The sequence below is a fragment of the Drosophila obscura genome, unplaced genomic scaffold (assembly GCF_018151105.1).
Source record: "Drosophila obscura isolate BZ-5 IFL unplaced genomic scaffold, ASM1815110v1 contig_179, whole genome shotgun sequence".
NCBI classification, from domain to species: Eukaryota; Metazoa; Arthropoda; class Insecta; order Diptera; family Drosophilidae; genus Drosophila; species Drosophila obscura.
In genome coordinates, this window is record NW_024542766.1 from 6,950,705 (window position 1) to 6,974,599 (window position 23,895).

The 23,895-nt window shown below is 42.0% G+C and overlaps 1 protein-coding gene across 3 annotated transcripts; it reads left to right on the top strand.

Moving 5' to 3' along the window:
- Positions 1-1,783: 1,783 nt before the first annotated feature.
- Positions 1,784-19,844, top strand: LOC111076520 (limbic system-associated membrane protein). Of its 3 annotated transcripts, none has more exons than XM_022370342.2 (13): positions 1,784-1,797; positions 6,684-6,937; positions 7,216-7,313; positions 9,224-9,369; positions 9,469-9,530; positions 12,186-12,344; positions 15,694-15,822; positions 15,885-16,022; positions 16,907-17,059; positions 17,121-17,174; positions 17,735-17,827; positions 18,649-18,792; positions 18,854-19,844. In XM_022370342.2, exons 2-13 carry the CDS (start codon positions 6,796-6,798, stop codon positions 18,910-18,912), a joined length of 1,377 nt encoding a protein of 458 aa, XP_022226034.1. In that variant the 5' UTR covers positions 1,784-1,797; positions 6,684-6,795; the 3' UTR covers positions 18,913-19,844. The 3 variants fall into 3 exon arrangements, with proteins under 3 accessions (XP_022226034.1, XP_022226033.1, XP_022226035.1); XM_022370341.2 differs by having other exon boundaries at positions 1,787-1,977; XM_022370343.2 differs by having other exon boundaries at positions 1,787-1,977; positions 18,649-19,844.
- Positions 19,845-23,895: the final 4,051 nt, after the last annotated feature.

The following is a 23,895-nucleotide window of genomic DNA, read 5'->3' on the forward strand; positions in this document are numbered from 1 at the left end:
CTGGGTTCCCCTGATTCCTTTGCATGTTCAGCGATAATAAGCAGGCGGGTCGGTGGGGCGGCAGCGAAAGGCTCTGGAGTTTTTCCTTTTTTTGCTTGGTTTGAGTTTGGGGCACTGCACCTGTCGTCGTCGCATCCAACACAAAACGCGGAAGCGACTGAAAAGCAATTATCAGGTGTCAAAATTTATATTAGAGCAAAGCAGTGGGGGGTGGGGGCGGTGCGCTGCCCACACCCCAAACAAGGCTCCAAAAGGGAAGCAAAAAAGTTTCTTGAAACTTGAAAATCAACTTGCCAGGTCCTGCAGCTCCCTGGCAGTTTGCTGGCCATCCTGTTCTAGTACTAACCCTTTCGAGGGGGGGCCTTCTGAATGATTTGTGGCCCGAGTGCATTGGCACGCAATGTGCACTGTGGGCTCCCTTGGGAAAGATACTGGGGAGCAAACTCCCAGGACGCGGATATCCTTTTCAACATTTTTCGCTTTATAAAGCAATAATCGTTTTTTTTTTTGTCTGTAGCATAAAATCTGCTATGGCTGTTAGGCTGTTGGGCTGCTACTACTACTATTATTATTTATTGGCCGTGTGCGTGTGCTGTGTGAAAATGATAGGCTGACGATGATGGCAAGTGATGGGTAGGGGCCTGGCGGTCGGGGAGGGGGTTGATTAGCTACCCAAAATGGTAACTGATATACGGGAGCAATTAAGAGGGGGACTCTACGGCTGAGGACAGAGTTTTTGGTGCCTGCCACACTCTGGCACGGTTATTGAAAACCAACTTTGTGTGTGTGTGCCCCTGTGGGGGGCTGCGGGTGCCACTGCACTCTGTCGCATTGTGTTCATATCTCAAAAGAAAACAATTTCGCTGGCAGTGAAATTTAATTAATTTTTAAATCAAGTGGGGTGCCCCTTGACGCCTTCAGATTATGTTTTATAATTCACAGAAATTAAAAGGAAACTCTCCGAAGCTCAGCCATGAAATAATCTTACTTAACGGCTCTCCTGTTGATCTCAAGCAAAGAACTACGTACATTTAATAGTCTTAAATGCTTCCTTTTACATCAAAAATACACGAATACAATATAACAGACCCCCCATGGCCACCTCAAACACACACATACACACACATACAATCCAATGCCATGACCAATGACAATCAATTTTTACTTAACACGCACTCGCCACACACTAAGCCCCGCACTCGCACTCGCACTCGTACTCGTACTATGCCCATTCCAGTCGAGTCAACCCTTTTGGTACGTCACACAGAGGAATTTCATTCATAAATGCGAGCTTGTTTTGCCACGCACCCAAAAGTAGGCACTGAGAGAATTTCCCTTGCGTTCAATGCCGTTCAATCCGGAGCACGAGAGAGCGCTGCCATCGTGGTGGATTTGCTACAGCAAACCACCCATTGGGCAGCACACAGACACTCAGACACTCGCACCATGCACACACACACACAAGCGAAAACAAAGTTAGAAACAAACGAAAAAAAAAAGAAGAGGAAAGGAAAAACGAATGGAAAAGCGCCCGCCAACAAAAAAAGCAAAAATAAAATGTAGCCCAGCCAACAACAAAAATCACAGTTGTCTGATTCGTTCGCGACGCAGCTGCACACAGAGCGAAGCGCCTCCACCCACAACCCACACACACCAGTGGGAACACCCACACCACAAACGACAACGACGACGATTCGCCCAACATCATCTTCGGCTCCATGGGGTTCCCGCTGTCACTTCGTGGCTCGTTCGCCATCGTCGTACCCTTCAGTCTGTCGACAGCGTTCGTGGCGTGCGGTTCGTTCTGTCCTTCTGCCATACTTACATAGCCTTTTCCACAGTCACGGATTCCGGAATTTCTCGAGTGTTGTTTACCGCCAAGTGTTGCATTTCGTGTGGCCTGCACCTGCATGAAGAATGAATGTTTATAGTGAATAAATGAATAGTGTGCAAAGCAATTCTATATCAAAGTTAATGGTTGTTATTCTCAGTATATTATGGAATAACATTTATTGAAAGTTTTTAAAACTAAAAGAAAGCTAAAGACTCCTCCAATACTTGCAACAGAATCAACACAAAACCCATCCAAGATTGTTTGCTTGTTAGTTCTGTGTAAAAGTAATTCCAGTATTTATGGCATTTTCTAAATTTAAAATAGAGTAGCAAGCTCAAAGGTAGATTATTCCTATAGATCGTATATCAAAGCGGAATACAATGATTTATTCAAGCTAATTTTTACTACAAATCCCAACCAACCCTTTCCATTAATACTCAAAGACACAAGGAGATCACTCTGTATTTTTTTGTTGAACTAAACTATTCAAAAAATAACCAAAAAACGTATGAAATTCATGATAAAAATCCCCACCAAAAACCCTAAAAAAAACAGACACAAAAATGCTAGGAAAATGCCCCCCAAAGCAGCTCTCAAATTATTCTCTCAGTCAGTTTTGATTTCGAACTGTGTGCAGAGACATTAGTAGATAATTAGCTGGAAATTGCAAGAATGGTATTGCTGTTATAGCCCCCACTAAAATCAGTATATGTAGCACATTCGCGTGTTCGCGCTTCTTGGCAATTTAGCCGCAACTTTGGCGACATTTGCCGTCAGCTTCAGCTGCTGCGTGTTTACTGTAATTATATTTAAAATACAAGAACCAAAGCCGAGTTATTTATGAAAACGAAACGAACAGCAGGGGCAGCAATGCTACCCTCAGACAAGGGTCGTCTTCCCCTGGTGCAGCACCCGCTGCCGCCCTCTGTCACCCCCTGCCACTCTTCCTCTTGTTGGTTTCCCAGAGTCACCCTCTTAGCGGTCGGTCAATGGTCGTCACAGGATTTCCTTTTGGAGCGCTGCAATGCGTGTATTTCTGGCAAAATTTGCCTATAAATGTGTCTGGCCCACTGTCCACTGTGGCTTTGTCCTGCTGTTTATGGCCCACACCCCAGCCATAACAGTGTCTGTGTGTGGCTGAGTGTGTGTGTTGCTGAGAGTGTTGCCTGATTTTAGGCGCGCCAACAATTGCATACGAGTCCATTCCATTTATGTTTCACGACTGCCTGGTGGCAGCTGCCTGCCGCGTGGCCTGGCGGTAATTTAAAGTTCATTGATATCCATAAAATGCAGTGTAAACACACACTCACACACAGACAGACAGAACAGAACAGAACGGACAGACACACACACACACACAGACAGACAGACGGACGGACATTTTGCATGGAAATTCTATTTTCTGTCTGTTTCAAATTTGTTGCAAATATGTTGCATACTTTTCAGGGAGTTCTGGCATAATAGATTCCATTCCTGGATATTTTGGTGGCAGGGGGGGTGGAGGCCCTTTGGGGGTGGCATTCAGCCCATGTTTCTCTGGCCTGGCCCCCATGTCATTTCTCTGTCATTTGCATTTTACATAGAAAATTTGATCTATTTTTGCTGTTATCGTGTTGATTGTGATTGGAGTTTGCACTAAAGAGAATTGTGCGTTGGTGTGGGGGGTGGTGTGGTGTGGTGTGGTTTGGGCTGGTGTTATGGCAGGTGATAATGCTGAAACGAAAACATTTTGGTTACAATTTGTACCCAAAAAGGTACATGGGGAAAACATGGCTGCACTCTGGGGGCTTTGGAGTTGGAATCTGTGCATTCTGCAGTCATGAATTTTAAAGCATTTGATTCCAACGCCTAGAAACACTCCACCTGCAGTCAAAGTCAAGTTCTCCTCATCATATTGCATATCAATTGCAAATTACCTTAGCTCGGTTTGCCTCCCCCCGGGGCAACACACAAAATAATTCCATGGAAGGGCTGGAAGAGAGTAAGCTGCCGTATGGCTTTCGAGCACCCCCCCGCCTCATCAGTTTGACATAATGGCCGACATGTGAAGGCCTGCTGCAGGCCCTGCTGCTACCCTACCTCACTTTGTTACCTCGGGGCCATTGTTGTTGCTGTTGTTAATAACAAGCGATAATAATCAACTTCCGTGCTGGAGGCGCTCGTAGGAGGAGTGCAAAAAGTCTGAGCAAAACTTTGCATACTTCAAGCTGCTGCTGCTGCTGCTGCTGCCGCCCGCCAAGCAGTGGAAAATCTACTCTTTGATTTATGCTAATTTTATGCAGTGGCCCCCTGCATAAACGGCTTCACCTCAAAAGCAAAGCCTCAACTCAACTCGACTCGATTAAAAAATGTGCAAATGTGGCAGGGGGAAAAATAATTTTTGAAAAATGTCGAAGTGCCATCAGCGATAAGAGGCGAAAATATATCACGTGTTAATTAATGTTTGCGCTGAAAATTGAAAGTGCAATTTCTGTTTTCCTCAGTGATTTGTGCAGCATCAGGCACACTTAGAGGCAGGGGCACAAACGCTATATATTTTGCACATAATTTAACAGCTGATTTTATACTCGTACAAAATGTGGAATGGAGTAGAGAGAAGCACAGAAGGAGACGGAGGAACTTTGCATGTCCGAAACCATAAAAATAATATACGACTTTTGGGAGCAGGCCCCCCGAAAAAATGTGGCCACGAGCAGCCGGGCAGTGCTCTTATTGTGTCATAAATATTTTGTACTTTGTGTGTTTGGGACAAAAGGAAAAGCAGAGAGTAGAAACAGGAGCAGGAACAGGAACAGAAACCCTAATCAAAGGCTAGTTGGTAAAATCATAATTGTAGCTTCTTTTCAGCTTCAATTAAAGAACAATTCTCCGGGCGAACTCCGCTCCAATTAGTTATGCAAACAGCGGCCTCCTAACGCCATCGATACACTCATTTTCTGCACTTTTGTATGGCTTCGAGGGCTAACAAATAAGATTTGTGGCAAGGCTGTGCCGGTCTATGGCTATCACCTGTCTGTCTCCTGACATGGCCCGCATGCTCTAAATTATTAATAATATTGCCATGCCCATTTGCCAGACATTTTTAGTGCCTATCGTATGGCCTTTCCCCTCATTCCCTTAGCCATTTGCAGTGCAGGTTCTGTTCTGAGGCCTGTCCTGTCCATTGTCTGTGTTGCCAGTGTCTTTTGTAGTCTTTTTTTCAGGGCATGCCATGTGAATGTCTGCCAAAGGACACAGCACACGGCACACGGCATATGTGCCGGCAATTCAGCTTTCAATTGCGCTAAATTATGTAAAAATCAATAAGAAAGAACACAGAAAGTCCGCGGGTAGGGGGTTGAAAGGAAAAAAAAAAGAATTTTAATGAAACGTCATTTTAAAATTGTTCCTGTCAGTTTGTGGGCGCCAGAAAGTAGTCTTTTCCTACCATTTTGTGTTACCTCTGAGGAGAGACTTTGCCTTCTATTTCATTATTTCTGGCTTTGGCTTTGCCTGCATTTCGTTATTTCTGAAAGGTTTTTCCTACCATTTCTTTCCTTCTGCGATTGTGACAATCGTTTGCATGTTGTGGCTCATGGTCGAATGGAAAGTTAATAAGGGTTTTGTCTAAGGGCAAAGGTTTTTTTGGTAGGAATATTGTAGAGCTTGGAGTGCTGGAGTTTTGTGAGAGACAGACACGGATTCTTAGCAATTAAATTGCTTTTATTTCAGGCATAGGTGATCAATGCCTTTGCGTTGCTTTTGCTGGTCAATTTGGATTTTATTTAGTACATATTTTAGCTGTTAACTTTAGTAGTCGCAGTGCAGCAGAGAGCGCTGCGGAATGTTTCCCTTAACACTTGTCACATCCACGAGACGCCTAAAAGCAGGCAATAGAAACGAAGGCGAAGTGAACTTAACTTTGACATAAAGCGCAACTATTTCGGACTCATCGGAGACGAGACAAGCGGCCCTGCTGCCACACGAACGTTGCACGATTTTATGCTTTATTTACGAGCGAGCCAGCAGCACACATACGAGCAGAGCGGCAGAGCGGCAGGCAGGCAGGCAGGCAGCGAAACATTTCATTTCCGTTCCATAAACAGTTTTGGCGGCCCTCTGGCCAGCCATGCTTAAATGCCATGAAAATGGACTGCAAATGAAATGAGCAGAGAGACAGAGTGGCAGAGAGACAGAGAGAGAGAGTCGAGCACGAAGTGGGAGTGGGAGTCGGAGTCGGAGTACGTACTGGCGGAGGAGGACATGCAACACCTTTGGCAAAAAGATAGTTGCAGGTTCGTACCTAATTTCTGGCAGCTGTTCGCCAGCACAATTTACACAGCTTAAACACGCCAGCAAAATTCGAAATAAACGGCCAAAAGATATATGTAGCAAATATATATACGTTTGAACCTGACTCAACACATCCGGGGGGCGGGAAAGAGCAAGGGAAGGAAGGGAAGCGAGAGCGAGGGGCCCACACTTTAAACTTGAAACTTTTTAATTTGGCGAATTTGGCCCCCCACACCCTCTGGCATCATGATTATTGTTTACCATTGTTTCGCAGCAGTTTTGATTCTGTTTTCAAGTACTTTTTGTTGAACTTTCCCACAAAAGTTGATGCCATTAGGGAGGGGAGGAGCGACGGGCGATGGGCGCTAATGACTGCCAATTATGCGGCGCGGTCGTTGCCCACTCAGTCCTGATCCTTTCACTGTGTATTGGAGGGATTTTTCCTAGTACTCGTAGGTGTGAGGGATTTTCCCTGGCACTCGTAGGTGCGATAGGATTTTACTCGACTTACACAGTGATTTGGTTGCCCATTTATTCTGTGATGTTTGCACATTAATATTGGATCGTTTTATAACAGTTTACTGCTCTAATAACTATAACAAGTAAATGGTTTCGTGCGACTAATCGCGGACTCAATCCAAAGCAAAAGTGAACAAGAACTTGCACACAACAAAAAAAAAACATAAAATATGAATACAAAATTATCCACACAATGCCAGCGTCCAGCGAAGGCTAATGGCTGGGCTAATGCCATCAAAGTTGTGCTCGTTGTCATTCTAATGTGCCAGCCCAGTCAGCTGCAGCGAGTGGAGGTGCCACCGGAAGCTATTGGTAAGTTTCACCGATTTTTCCAACAATATTAAATGTATTCTAAAGGTAACAAACAGCTAAGCCGAATAGATATTCTATTCGTGCACTCATATTGTGCCAATTCGGCTTCTGTTTTATTATAGTTTCATCCCCTTATAAGCCCCAAGCTCCAATCTCCAATCTCCATTTCTTCCATTATATTCCAATTATGTGGCAATCAAGTCATAAACCAAACACACACACACACGCACTGACACACACACATTTGTAATACTAATTCTCACATTTCTCGATTACAGTTGATCCCAAATTTAGTTCACCGATTATGAATATGACAGCGCCCGTGGGACGTGATGCCTTTCTCACATGCGTCGTCCAGGATTTGGGACCATACAAGGTACGCAGGATATATATGTATTATCCCTATCCCTATCCCATATATACCTATACCCCCATTCCTATCTCTCCACGAACCAAAATCTGTTCATAACCGAATGACAAACAAGCAAACTTGGGGCAGATGGTCCGTTCCGGCTTGCAGTTCCTCTGCCAACTCGGACTCAATTACACACTCAATAAGCAGCCACAAAACCATCCACCCCACCCACTGGTCGCATTAATATTCATTAACATTTTACCATTTGCCAGACTCGAGTCGACTCGACTTGGTATCAGATCCCAGTCGTCCCCCTGGTCGGGGTAATCTCAAAGACCAAATCTCGACACCCGCAATGGAAGAGGAAGTGGAAATGAAAGTGAAAATAAAAACATAAATAGGGATATAGCCGGAAGGGAGCGCTGGGGTGGTGAGGGGGGGCTCTTCGTATGACAAAAGCGAAAATCACATAAAAAGTAATTGAAATATGAATGGGGACGTGTTAAGCGAGTGCCGCAGTAGCAGCAGCAGCAGGAGGAGTAGGAGTAGGAGTAAGAGTGTCCTTTATCACTGTCTGTATTTGTATTTTGCATTTGTATTTGTTTAGTCTTCCACCCCCCAAAAATAAAGGTTACAGACGTACGTACATCTCCATTGAAGTGCAGAAAGCATTATACGGGGGGCGCATGTGGCTTGGGGGCGACTCTGACTGTGAATATCCAACCCTCCAGTCAGTGGCATGCACAATTAAGCGATGTTACCGCTCAAAAGATAATTGAGCAGGCACTTGGGTGTAATTACTTATTTTATGCTGACATCGTGTGTATTGGGATTGACTTGGCTCTCTGTGTGCCTGTTCCAACCCCCACAGCCCACCAGCCACCAACCACCAGTCACAAAAACCTAAACTTAAATTCAATTTAATCGAAAATAATTCATTAGCCGTCAATACGACAAATGCTGTAAATTAGCCCCACATTTAATTTATTTATGTATATAAATTTTCCTATCCTATTATGTGACATCAGAAAATAGCTTGGAATAGCTTCACGTGTTGACATGTCAAACAGGGCAAAGTGGGAATTGGGGTTCGGTTTAGTTGCCTCATTTACACATGCAACTCGTCTGGCTCTGGCTCTTGCTCTGGCTCTGCCCCTCCTTACCCTTTGCTTAGTTGTATACAATATACAAAATATTTTCAGCTTTTCAGCTTTTTAGCTTACAAGCTGCGTGCTTTATCGCATAATAATTTACCCGGGTAATTGTACAATTACGTTGGCAAAGGGTAGGGTTAGGGTACATTTCTTGAATAGTTCTGGGAATAGAGTATTATTATTTTTTTGTAGGTTTTGTCCTATATATAATTGAACGAACGGCTTTGCATGCGCGAGACTTTGGGTACAATTTAAGCATTGTGGTTCATGTGGATTCTGATTCTGTTGGCATGCCAGATAAGTGCTATCTGATGGATGTTGCAGGAATGTCGCTTATAGCTAGTTGGCTTCCTTAATAAATATCAATTATGTGACATTATTTGCTGCAGATTAGGCTAAAGCCATTTACAACTCAGTAGGGTGTGCCCTGGCCTGCTTTTATGATGCATTAATAATGGCAAAGATGCATAATATAATCGATATTTATTTAGCATATTCGTATGCAACATAAATGTGTGACAAACAAATTTGTTTATATTACAGGCAGATCTTTAGATACAAAAGTGACAAAGAAGTGTAGCTGAAAATTCCATATTTTATAAGAGATATTGTCCGTTTTCATCGCTTGAATATTTTTGTATCTATAAGAAATAAACGAAACCAAAAATCTGTCCAAGTGGAAAGTAAAATATTATCCTCTATATATTTTATTATTCATAGTTTGAATTCCCCTCTCCATTAATCTCATTAAATCATTAAACAATTTTGTACCTACAGGTGGCGTGGCTGCGCGTAGACACCCAGACAATTCTGACCATACAAAATCATGTAATAACCAAAAACCAACGCATTGGCATTGCCAACTCGGAGCACAAGACCTGGACAATGCGCATCAGAGACATCAAAGAGTCGGACAAAGGATGGTAAGTCCAGGCCATAGGCGAAAAGAATGCCTGTGGCTCCAGTAATGATACGACTACCGACTGCAGTATTCAAACCATTCAACCAATACCCCCCCCCAGGTACATGTGCCAAATCAACACGGATCCAATGAAAAGCCAGATGGGCTACCTCGATGTTGTGGGTAAGTCTATGTGGCAGCATTTCTCAGCTATTTTTTTAAACATTTGGTTAGTCAAACAATCATACGCCCCGTTGCCAGGGACTGCTGGCTGTGCCTCCATTGTTCGAACTGTATTCAGCAACTAAAATATTAAAAAAAAAAAAAAGCAAAAACAAAAAAAACATTCTGCATCCAGGAACAACAACAAAAAATTGGCAAACAAAACGTTTTCGCTGGACGCAGCATCGTGAGGGGCTGGGGCTGGGCAACGGCATGGCCAACACCCAAATGGGTGGCGACCTCCGCTGCCAGCAGGATTCAAAAGCCGAAACGTGTACTCGCGCACAGGACCAAACGCTAGCCTAGCCCCTGGCGGCACGGAGGCTCTCAATTGTGACTGCTTAAACATGTTTAACCGTCCACTGAACCGCAGAAATTGTTGATTTTGAATTAAAACGGCGCGGCGGAGGCAGCATAAGAAATGGTCTCTCGACTTTCTCTCTCTCTCTCGCCACGAGGAAGTGGTTAAGCGGTGCGGGGGGCTGGGTGGCACACTTTTTGGGGGTTTGGTTGTCCATTTGTGGTTCATTTTCGTGCCCTGCCCACGTGGCCACTCGACTGCTGTGCCACGGCCTCAACTCAACTGCCTAAATACCTTTCGCTGGCAAAAATCTAAATCAACGCGCTAAATATTTTAGCCACCATTGCAGTCGGCGTAGCATTCACTGGCAAACACGAAAAACTATAATCAACTCTGTGTATTTGCACTGGATAATCAGTGGGCCATGGCACAGTGGCTTAATGTTCATTGGGAAAGTGATGGCAGATTTGGGAGTACTTGGAAAGATACATATAAAAAGATTATGTTGCAGAGCTATTGTTATTCATAGAATAGAAATAATCTCTGCTTTAACTCGTCTCATCTATGGGTAATTTCCCGCATTCAAAAACATTACAATTCTTCTCTTAAAAAGTGTTGTTTCTCTGCTGAATCATTTCAACAATATCTGCAGCACATTTCAATCGCTTTTTCAAACGCTTTTGCAACCACTGTGCTATATTCCGAAAGGGGTACGCGCAGCGCCAAAACAGAGGCAGGAAAAATGGCAACGGGAAACGTTCGAGTTGCGAGCCAGCGGATGGCGCGATGGCGGGATGGAGGGATGGAGGGATGGCGAACGATGGTGCACGGCGGTGTGAATGGTCGTGGACGTTGGTCGTTTCTGATGATTTTCGTGACCAAGTGCAGTTAAATAGTCGACGACAAACCGTAGAGGAAGCGACACCGCCTCTCACCTTTTGCTTTTTTTTCACTCACTCTCTGCCATACAGAAATCCACGCAAACACAGCGGCAGAGGCAGAGGCAGTCGGGCAGGATATACTCGTATGCGATAGTACGATAGAGGGAAGCACAGCACTCATATGGAGTGAAACGCGGAGTTGCCGGCATTCCTCCTGACATTTAAGCTGCTGAGATATTCATATGCAATGTCCTCGTTTCAAATTTTTGCACACAATTTCATTTGGGGGTTTTTGTTTTTCTATTTTAATGAGGAAACACAACTATTGACATGACAACTGAAATTGTTTAGAGCTCGTAACGAGCGGGGAGAGGGACGTGGGTTGTCGATTGTCGATTGGCATATCTTAAACAGTTTCATTTACCTTTTGGTTGTCTTGATTTAACTGCTGCTATTTCTTTCCCCTGGACACCACCCTTTGGCGGCTGCCCCTAACCTTGGCCACTTAATGACCCTCCAGTGGGCAACGCAAGACAGGACAGGACAGACGTTGCGTTCCATCCATGGGCTGACTCACTCTCCGTATTGCCGCGTACTTCCGCGTCCTTGCTGCCCCTCAGACACACTGGCCATACTTTAACAAGCTGTTTGTCAACACCAGCACATTTTTTGGTCATTTACCAACCACATAATTGCGGGATATTATATGCATACAGAGACCCAGAGACCACACAACAGGGGCCAGCCCAGCCCAGCCCATCCCTAGCCATCCCATTCCATTCCATTCCAGCCGTGTGGTGTGACCCTTCACGACCCCACGCTGCCCTGGCATTATTACGTTTTCATGGTTCATAGGTTGTACGCTGTGGGTGTCTGTCTCTCTCTCACACACTCACTGTACCGTCTGTCTCTCTCCCTCTCGCCCTCTCTCCTTGTATGTCCTTACCACAGTGGCCGCGGTAATAATTTGTATTTTCAGGACATGTGAAAAGTTTGTCCTTTAAACAAAGGACACATATATGTACATACTTACACATACACATGGAAATATGCATATGTATGTATATGTACTCCCTCGTTGCGGGAATACGAGTATCTTGCGCTGGGTTGCAGGCGAAAAATGAATCACGATCCACCCACCCAACAGCCAACAGCCAACAGCCAGCGGACAATCCGAGCAAATTATTTAAATGAAAAATTACAAATTTAAATCATTTAAAACGATTCCCAACTCATATTCTGTTTTATTGTTCTCTCTGTCTTTCTCTCTTCCCCATATAAATGTTTGTTGTAAACATTATCAACCACGAACGATGAACCGATGAACCAACGAACCGTCTGGCGACCTCGATTGCAACCCGATTGCAACCCGATTGCTCCTGTGGCTCTACTGCCTGCCGGCCTGCCTGCCTGCTGCTCTTGTTGCTGCTGCAGTACCGCCGGATATCCTAGATTATCCTACAAGCACGGACATGGTCGTTCGCGAGGGCAGTAACGTGACGCTCAAATGCGCTGCTACCGGTTCACCAGAGCCGACAATTACATGGCGACGTGAAAGTGGAGTGCCCATCGAGCTAGCCAGCGGAGAAGAGGGTAAGTTCTGGGGTGGGGTGTACTGGTACTGGTACAGTTACTGCGATTCGAATTTGGGTTTTACGAGTCCAGGCACTGAAAGAAATCAGTTGGCCTTTGCAGGATTCTAATGAGAGGAGTGTAGCAGTGGATTATTCATGGATGAAGGATATGATATGCAACGAAAAATTATACTAGAGGGAATATTAAATGTCTCTCGCTTATTTTTATATTTTTATATATATGTATATTATACATTATATATTTATTACTCTAAAATGATGATAGAACCCTTCCAATGTTCACTCCACTACCAGCTAATATCTGTCTATCCTTTCCCTCACTGTAATATGTATAACTTCCCCTTTCATGGACAATCCCCCCCACTCACTCGAACCCACTGCAAAAACCCGCCTCTGTTGATTTGTAAGTACTTTTGCTGTTGTTGTGGACGTCGTCATCGGCCGTCCGCCTGCATGAGGTCTGCCATCCAACATTGCGGAGTGGAGTACATGCTCCTCTTACACAAAAAAGGCAGCGGCTGCTGGCAGTCGGCAGCCGGCAGTCGACAGCCGGCAGCAGTTATCCAGCAAAAGGCTTTGAAAGCTCTGCCCAAAGCCGAGAAGTGCACCCTACCTGCAGGTGTGGGGAGGAGGCCGAGGCCGAGGCCTTCGTCCCGTACGTGGCCCTAGCACCTGCAGGATGAAAGAGGATTGCAGGATTGTGCAGTGTGGCCAGCATGCGAGCATTTTTGCCCCGTTTTGCTGTTGCCGTTGATGTTGATGATGACGACGATGATGATAACGTCTGACTGACAGAATTAGCAAACCGGTTAAGGACCACGAGAGCGTTCGGGTGGGCTCACATATCCAGGCACAGCCGCGGGATGAGAGGCTGTACGATGGGAACACGGCCAGATTTACTAATTGGCCTTGAAGTGTCTGTTCGTTCGGGTTCGACAGTCGAGAGGAGTTCGAAAATTGCAAAAAACATTTTTTTTAATATCGAAAATTCTTTTTTATCGAAATATGAAATTATTTTGTACTTATGTGCTGATTCACTGAGTCAATTCATTGCAATATTTAATTCAATATTATGTGGAATATGAATTATTAATTATAACAAGATCATCAGAAATTATTCATCGGCAGCAAATACTTTTTTTTATGAATTTGGCGAACACTTTCTAGAATTATTTTTCCATATATCACAAATCCAGATTGCATCTATACAATTCCACTGAAATGTTGATTTTTCTATGGCATTTTTGCATTGCAAAACATTTAAAATAATTTCCCAACCTGCGTAAACAATCTCCCAGTGTTTGTTAATGGCCTCGCATGAGTTATCCTTTAAAGCATCTACCAAAAAAATATATAAAAAAAAAAATAAAGGAAAAGCCACACGAAAGACCAAAAAACGATGTGAAAACAAACTCGACTCGAAATCAAAGGTGGCCTATGAAAAAGCCCATGGAAAAAAACAGAACACCCCAGAACCCGTGAACAAGAAAAAAAATAAAAACACAACCAAATGAGAGGGCAAGAGGATGGGTTTTGGGTGGGCAACAAAAAATCAGCATAAAGAGTACAAAAAGCTAGCGAAATGACCTTTTCGCCGAGGCTTAAATGCCTGCCAACCAATTCGAAACGGACCATCGTCCAAACGAGTCTGCTTCCTGTCCAAAGAGTCGACCCAATCCGCATTCATATAAAAAATACCATGTTGGGTGTAATACTGAGAGGGACAGGGAAAATTATAAACTTTGTCGGGGATGATGGTCTCTTTGAGCGCTAAATGTGTGGAGAGAGACAGCGTCTGTATAAAATATTCCCATAATATAATGGAGGGAATTTCATATGGAGAAAGTGGCTTCTGATGCATTCTACTGTGCGGATGTCTCACAAATTGTCATGGAAAAACTTACCGATATTATTTGCGTATTGTAGCCGTATTTTAAAGACATCTGAAAAAAGATAGAGGTACAAGTTTAATTTTTAAACTGGTATTGATCATTATATAATATTTTCTGTACCAATACTGGATTTATTTGAACCAACAAACGAATATAAAATATATAATTATAAATATAATAAAAAAAAAATAATTATAATATACAATATATAAAATCGAATTTAAAATATTAAATATAATTTCTTAGTAAAAATATTTCTTTCTTTCCCAGAATGGCAGGAAATAGATTTAATCTTTACTATTTCCCTCAGACATTTCTCCATAGTGTATTCCCCATTCGACATTTAATGCTGTCACCTTTTTGTATTGTTTTAAACCTCGTTCTGTTTGGTGAAAGTTTTCTTTTTCATTTGAAATTTGATTATTTGGTTTGTGTGGTGTTGTTGTTGCTGCTGTTTCGGAATGAAATCGTCTGAACAAAAGTAAACTTTTATGCTATGGCGGCGGCTATGGCGATGGCAATGACTATGGGCGGGGGGGGCTTGAACCAAATTACACGTTTTTCGTGGCTATTACGTTTAATGACCGGGCCTGAGCCAGGCACTACAGAAATAAAAATGGAACAACAACCAGAATGGGAGAGGGGTGCTGCTAATAAGCGAGTCGAAGTTCGCGGCAGGTCGAAAAGGCAAATCAATAAACGAAAAATCAGCTTATTATTATGTCTCTCCCCCCCATCCGACATTTTCCGCCTCTCTAACTACCTCTATAGCAATATCAAGCGCAAACTAGCCAGAACTTCCGCTTCCGGTGCGCCCTGTGACCGTGGCAGGGGTTGGGGCTACAGCGGTGTAGGAAATCGTATATCCTATCCATATCATCGTCTGCACTGCTGCCGGCTTCAACCTCCACACCCCTCCACCCCCGGCCACTGTGCAATTTATATAATATAAGCCCTGTTCGACTATCAGAACAGGATGTTTGTCCGGCTACCGACTACCGACTACCAACCCCCCACCCCGCCGAATGTCCCCCTGTAAAACCGGCAAACAGCATCATAAAAAGTCACCAACAGCGGGGCATGAATGGAGCATAAATGGGGCTCTGTTGCATGCAACTTTTGTTGTGCCTCGCTCGTTCGTTGAGTGCAGAGCTTAGGCAAATGTAATAACTATCATTACATGGAGGAGAACAGAAGCAGGAGCAGGAGCAGGGCAGGAGCAGAAGATACATTCGGTAGATACATTTGTAGTTATGATGTAATTACGAGGCGAGTGTAGGTGCTGGGCCATGGCTAAAAGTTGCACATAAACGTTAAAAGAGATATCTCTATCCCAGACATAAAATTTGAGTGCCACATGCAGCTCAAAAATGAAAGGTTCTCTGCTTTAAGCATTGATTTTAGGTGCAGCAAAAAAACCCCACAAATACTCAAGTGCTTGCTCTATCTTTGCAGTTCCCAGCATTGAAGGCACCGATCTGATAATACCCAATGTAAAGCGTCAGCATATGGGCGCCTATCTGTGCATCGCTTCCAATGGAGTGCCACCCTCAGTGAGCAAGAGAATAACACTCATTGTGCACTGTAAGTGCCAGATACAGCCACATAAAAATATAAAATATAATCTGTACATCCCTTTTTGCCAGTCCCACCAATGATCACCGTACAGAACCAGCTCATAGGCGCTGTCGAGGGCAAGGGCGTTACTTTGGAATGCGAATCGGAGGCCTATCCAAAGTCCATTAACTACTGGACACGCGAACGCGGCGAAATAGTTCCACCAGGTAAGCAAAACAAACAAACAAAAAAAAGAGAGACAACCTAAATTAATTGTGGAATAAAGTTTATGACATTCAATTATAAAATAAACTATAAATATGAATTAACATTAAATACGTCATAATCCGCGACAATCACATTAGCACTAAGCCTCTGGCTCTCGCCTTCAAAATCCAATGGGGAAAAATGTAGCCATTTCGCTTTCCCAGCGGATCAAAGCCGACCCCAAAAAAAAAAACTAACTAACTAACTAACGTACGGATGGATGACCGTTGAGTGCAAAACCAGACGCAACAGACAGACAGACACACACAAAAAAGTTGTTAATTAGCTGATTTAGTCACGGAAACTCACAAACACGCGGAGAGAGTGAGAGAGAGACACACACCAGACATGACCACAGTTCTGTGGTTTCCCGACTCTGTCTGGTAAAAGCTTAGAAAAAGCTAGACAAAAAATATATAGTCTGAAAAGTCGAAATAACTCTTTCTGAGTACAGTGCTTTTCGCCGCATTGTTGTCATAAATGGAAATGAAATTAATTTACAATTTGTTTGGCAGTTTTTAATTGACAACAGAAAAACAAAACCGAACCAAGCTTCAGGCCTGGGCCTGCTCTGTATCTGAATTTGTATCTGTATCTGGCCTCTGGTGTGACATGCTTTCGTGCATTAATTTTATGCCTGTCAGCAACATTGTTAAAACTTTTTGCCCCCATCAGTATACCCAGACTCGTAGACTCGTACTCTCGGGGGCTCTGTGTGCACGTGACATGCATTTAATTATTTAATAACGCAAAATTTCAATTAAATATTAATTAGTTTATTATTTTAATGAAATATTAACTGCAAAAATCAAATGAAAAAAAAAAAACACCCACCCGCTGTCAGGTGGCAAATACTCGGCAAATGTCACGGAGATTGGTGGTTACCGCAACTCGATGAAGCTGCACATAAATCCCCTCTCGCAGGCGGAATTCGGTGCCTATAGATGTGTGGCCAAGAACTCGCTGGGCGACACAGATGGCACCATCAAGCTGTACAGTGAGTATAATCCCAAATGGATGGGTTAACCCCTGTTAACCCCTATGATAACGCCCCACAGGAATACCGCCTAATGCCGTCAATTATGTGGAGAACTTTGAGGCGCGACACAAGGGTAAGTGTTAACTCCATTGACTCCAGAGACAGAGAATCCTCTTAGGCAATTTTTTAAGCAGAGACAAAGCGCGAGAAAACGAAACAAATTTAATAGCCACTTGGCATAAATTTAAGATGAGCTGAAAATATTCCACTTTGGCTGGCAATCCGGGCGGGGGAAATATAAAGCTGGGAGCCAGCGACAACAGACAGAGCAGAGAGAGAGGCAGGGAGACTAAGAAAAAAGCCCATAAATAATTCATTCGGCATGCAAATCCGTTTCAAATCGTCAACGCCACGAATCAGGTGAATGCTGGACGACTCGACACGGTGAATGGTGAATGTTGAATGCTGAATGGATGGGGCGGTGGAATATAAGACTCGAAATGGGTTGTGGCTCTGAGGTCAGAGTAAAAGAAATGGAAATTGAAAAGCAACAAACGAGCGACAAGTTTATTATGAATATGCATTAAGACCAAAACAGAGTAACTTAAAGATTTCTACTCCGACTGCTACTGCTACTGCTACCCCCATTTGATAGACTAAACCGCAATTCAATAATTCTTCTCCATTGCACAGGCAAAAAGCGAACGAAAAGCTCGGAAATGTATCATCCGGCTCGGGCACAGGAGCACAGCGGCGAGGATATGGAGAATCCAGGCAAGAGAAAAGGTAAGAGCCAACAGACAGAGAAAGGGACAGAGACAGAGGAAGAGTGAATGACTGTGGTGTGCAGGGCACCGATTAGGGTTATGGGCCATATTTCAAGTATTTTCCTTGTGGTATTTCGGTGTTCCGGCACGGGGGGGGGGCATAAAAGGCCACTTGAGACGGTACCAAAAGCCATAAAAAAAGGGTCCCCAGTTCCAGTTCTCTGTCCTTTTTCCTGTTTAACAGATTTTCACACTAATTTGCCAGGCAAAGAAAACCCCAGAAAAAAGGGAAGCAGAGAAGAGGCGAAGCTTGTGCAAATACTGGAAATCATAGCATACTTTTTGGGGCAGGTAAAACTTTCCTTGCTCTTAGAGTACCGGGGGAGGAACGGTGGAAGGTCTTTGGGGCCATAATAATTGTATATCAATAAACACGCTCGGCTTGGCTTTATGGCAATTTAATGATTTGTAAATACTTGGGGGTGGCCCACAATCAAATAATTTCTTTTGTGTGGTCGAAAAAGTTGAAAATACCCGTACTTCTTCAGGTTATTTTTATAGCTTAATTGAGTTGTAGGAGAAAGTTTTTATAGAACCTCTAGAGTGGGAGGAGTACACCACAGATGACCCATTAAATTGTGTAAGTATAGGCAGCATTTAAAGGTTTTTTTTCCTTAAGCCTTAAGGTGCTTTGGGCGACAAGCTTGTCAAAATCTCTCTGCTAATCACTTGGGCTAGCCGGCCCTCGAGTCAAAACGATTTAGCCAATTTCCGACCCGTCCGCTAGATGGCCAACCCATTTGCATACCGACTCTCATCCGATCTTCCCCATCCACACAGCCGATTTGAGTCTCAGTGCGGAGAGCATTGACAGCATGTATGGGGCGTCCTCGGCAGTGGCTCAGCACCAGACCCTCAGCCGGTTACTACTCATCCTGGTTCTGGCCCTAACAACAACGACGACGATGGCAACGACGGCGACGGGTATGATGCGAAAAACCCAGCTGCCATTGTTGCCACAAACACTGACACATGTTTGACACAGACGCGAAGTTGACAGCCCTGTGGCCCACCCGAACCCGAACATGGACTTCTTGCCGCTAAATCTGGAACTGAAGTCAAAGCTGATGATGAGGCTAAAGCTGATGCAGAAGCTGAAGCTGGTGGTGAAGTCGCAACACAAATCTGTAGCTGTGGAGTTGCGATGATGATTGAGTTTGTCAATGCCAAACGTTACTTGGTGCTGATTTATGGCTGCAATGTGGTCGGTTTGGTCTTTAGTTCATGTTTGTCAACCAGATTACATTACATATACTCGTAGCTGATATATATATATATATATATTGTGTATATGTATCAGAATGATGTTTAGCTTTTAAGTCAACCAGGCTTCCTAAATTTCCCCCGAATAAAACGCGTGCATGTTGAGCTGTTGAGAAATCTCTAAAATATTTAAGACTTTAGCCCTAATCAAATCAAAGTATCCATTGTAAAATAACTTATAATATGCAAATCAATTACTGCACATGTACATAGAGAGCAACATATTGCAAAAGGACATATGTAAGTAAAAATATCTTTAGAAGGGTGACATGGGGCTCCAAGGTTATTATTGTATGTGTATTATAAAATTTGTATAAACCAAAATGTGTGGGCATAATTAAAGAGACTGTATGTGTGCAAAGTAATAATTAATTGCAATTTAATTAAATGCTAAAAGTGTATAATTTTTGCACAAATATTCATATAGAATTAGTCTGGGGAAAGGGATAACAGCAAGGAGCAGAAGAACATACCAAAAAATAATCACAGAAAAATATCAACCAAAAGAGAGAAGAACCTCCGCCAAAATGCTCAAAAAGTTATCAATAAAAATACATACCACACACTTACAAGCTCAGCAAAAGGCTGTGTTCCAGAAAAAATCCAATGAAAAAATACTCCAAAATGAATCCATAGTTCATACTCCTTCATTGCTCCTGAAAGAACCCTATCCAAGAGTTTCAAAAACATTTAATTCATATTTAAAAAAAAAAACACACAATTTACGAGTAAATGGAAAAAAAGACGCCATACATATCATTTACTAAAACATACTTAACATATTAAATACTAATTAAAAACAAAAAAAATGTATCGATCATTTTCTTGGGCATATTTGTTTCAAACAAACAATCAATACTATTAAAAACTATTAAAAAATGAAAACGTTATTTACAAAAATATAAATATATGGAAAGAACAACAAAAAAACAAATGCTTAACAGTTAAAGTGTGCCGGAAAAAACTTAAAGAGCGTGTTAATCAGACATTTAAGTGGTAAAGAATTATAATTAAAATTAAGCAATGTGTATATTTCCAGCCGAAATTTAATTGTTAAAATACGAAAATTGTATTGTATGAGTTACATAAAGTATAAATCATATGAATATATATATACAGAATATCTAAGTAATGTAAGCATCACATGTAAATGGAAACTTGGCAAATCGACAGGAATATTTATAAAATAAATATGAAAAATAAACATTAAAACGTTAAGTCAACGGAATGTGTTTTATTTCGGTTGGGTTCTAAGGGTAGATGGTTATTTTTAAAATAGCAACGAAGCCGCGCAGCCGAGAAAGTATGTTATTAAGGATTCCATTTGGAGAGATGATTTATTGCTGCTCTATGAATAAATATACATCCATAAGCTATTGGGAATGAATTCAATTCATGAGAAGTATTTCCTGCTTTAATTTTGAGCACATTTTTCGCTGAATAATTTGATATTTGCCACAAAAAAAAACAACCAGCAAATAAGTGCTCCAAATATCACAGTAATGTTCCCACTTAACTGCAGTTTATTCTATGACTCAATTGACCCCACAATAACAACTTGTATTAAAGGTATCTGAACTGTAAATTTATATTTTATGACAGCTCGTAAGTTCTTATTTTATTTCCCAAATTTCGCCTAACGACCTGGCAAATCATTTCCAAGCCCACGCTAAATGATTATTGCTGAGATTTGATTTTGCAGAGAGCGCGCCCATCAAAAAGGCCAAAGAAGAGCAGCGCATAAATTACAAATACTCGTATGCCGCCTGGACACTAAAAAAATCAAATTAAAAGTGGCAACAAATTCGGAATAAAACCAAAACAAAAAAAAATACGAGTACCTTTCATTAGAGGGAACTTTAAGTGCGGGCCAGCACGCAAAACCAAACCCAACCAAAGCCAAACGAAACGAAAGCCCAAGCCGAATAGAACCGAAAAATACGAACAAAGCAAAACCAAAATTAGAAAACACAACCAACTCTCGGGCAGGCAACACTAGGGCAGAGAACTCTTCAAAAAGCTCAGGCTAATAAAAATCCCTGCTCTCACTTTAACCGATGTCTGAGTGTGTGTATACATATGTACACATATATATATATATATATATGTATATGTATTGGTGAGCGTGTGTATTACGAGTAGTTTTTATTACATTTGTTTCCAGGAATTTTCAAACATGCCAAAACAGGTGCAACCACAGCACCATTCCGGCTTACGTGAGCTCCTAGCTTGCTCTCCTTTTTTTTAGTGCATTTTCATGGATTTTTCACTCCTTTTGTGGAGCAAAAAAAAATATACACCACCGACCCCATAGGTAGGTAATACATCTGACAGACATTTTTGCATATAATGCATATAAATCTCAAGGTTAAAGTGTTGTAAATAAATGCACTCGTTTGGTGAATGTGAACCCAAAAGCCATCGCTCGATGGTCTGTCCCCTGTCCTTTCCCCACGATTCCCATACGTTGACCCAAATAATTTCGATTTTAATAATGCCAAACTGCTAAGGGGCATTACGAAGTTCATTGGCACGTATACAAAAAAAAAAAAACATCACCTGAATGCGGTCAAAAGAGATCAGTTTTCCGCATGTAAAATAAAACTGAAGGCCATTTAAAGCGTACATTTATGATGAAGTTGTGGTCTATATACATGGAAAGTGAGTATTTTTTTAAATTAATGAGCTTCATAAATCGCAAGAATATGTTACTTTACGGGAGTATATTAAAGAGAGTAATCAATCGAGAATTCAAAAAGATGTGCAACAGAATTATAATTAATTGGTTGTGTTTGTGTTTATTTGAGTTTAAAATTCACCTTAAATTCTGTTGCTTTCTTTTTTCCGTTAACAATTTCTTAAATTGCATACTATAATCATTTTCCAAATACTCACCTTCATTTCTCCCTTGGCAAAGCCATATCTAATTGCTTGCTTGCCTCACAATTTTCGCTGAAATTCAATTAACAGGCAACAATAATAGTAACTATAACACAGGTTTAGATACGCTACCCGAAGCGAATTTTGTATATTAGCATAATTACAAGAAAAAATTGTGTCCCGAGCAAGTGGACCGAGGACCGAGGACCCACAGGAAGAGGAAGCCAGCGCAGTGGCGCCAGCTAACGTTGGCATATGGCAGCTGCTAGCTGCCAGCAGAACCTGCACACAATTAACATTACTTAAATACACATTAAGGTTAAAGACGCGCAATTTCTTCATGTTTTGAGGCTATTTTTTCAGCGTTGAGTTGTTTATCAGAGCACCCTGGGCAGGGGGTATACGAAAAGAGCCACCAAAATTGCGTGACGCACCAAAAGAAAAGCATTTCAACGCACACAAAAAAGGGAAAGTAGAGCCAAGGGAATGCTGAGGGAGAACATAAGAGAGCGAACAACCGTTAAAGAGGAATGTCGCGACGGTGAAGTACTTTGGAATGAACGGAAAATATTGAAATGCGAAGAAAAAGGGCAGTCTATGAGAAACTTGTTTTCTCAAAATTTGTTATAAAAATAAAAAAATTAAATAATGAAAGCATATTTAATAAATTTATTTATTTAATTTAATATTTAATTCAATTGAAATATTTATTTTCGTCTATCTGTTGCATACAATATAGCCTTTCACAACAATTACAGGGTATTTCAAACTTAGGTTCAAGCAGGACACAATGCCGCACCGCACCGCACCGCACAGGAAGGGCAATGAAAATAAACACAGTAATTAAGTTAATGAGCATTTTGAGATTTATTATTAATTTTCTTTTGGTCCCTTTTTTTTGTTGTTTTGTTTTGTTCGCCTGCGTGGTGAAGGGAAAATCATTTCGAATATTCGTATTACAATTATTTGCGGCATTTTGATTTGCATTTAAAATGCTTCAAAGCCACAAATTCGCCCTAATCTGCATACATTTTTGGTTTAGTTTTCTGCGTGTGTGTGTGTTTGTGTATCCATAATTGTTATTTAAATGCTGTGCAAATGAATTTAAATGTGGTATGATGTAAAAAGTCAAACGACTTGAAATGTTTCTTTAATTTATGGCCCAGGCACAGGCCATAAAAATCTCTCATCGCATTAACATTTTGTGTCATTGCTGTGCTGTGATTATGGCATCATCGTATGAGTAGGGTTCCATTAAGAGCTAGAGTTGTGTACCCCCCTAAATTTTACGAGCTCGTATTAAAGTTTATGGCCCAGCAAAAGAAAAAATTCCAAAGTTTCTACGCTAGGGGTTGGGGAGCTAAAAATTTACCTAAAGAGGGAAAATTACTCATCGTCGAGATTCTATCTGCTCCAATCAATAGCAATTTATAGCCCCACAAAGGATTCCACTTAATTTATCAATTTACATACAATTCTGGCAAATGGTTTCGACCACAAATCCCCACTCGGAAACATTAACTGGCCCACAACAGATAATGATAATGATGAGAGAGCCCCACAAAAAGCGATTAACCAGGCCCACAAAACATGTTAACAAATTGCCAGAGCTTAGCTCAACAACAAGGCTTAATCACCTGAGCAAAAGCAACCCACACCAAGTGAGAAGAAGGACCACAACCCAAGCCTGTCATATAGCCGACATAATCATGTCGGGCACTGGCCACTGCGCTCTCTCATCGTGTAAACAAAACTACAATTAATCAAAGATTTTACCTAACCGGACTTTATTACACGAAGCTTTGGTTAATTGCATAAATAAAAGTCTAATGCCCAGCGTGGGCAGAGGAAAACACAACAACAACAACAACAAAAGGGGGAGAG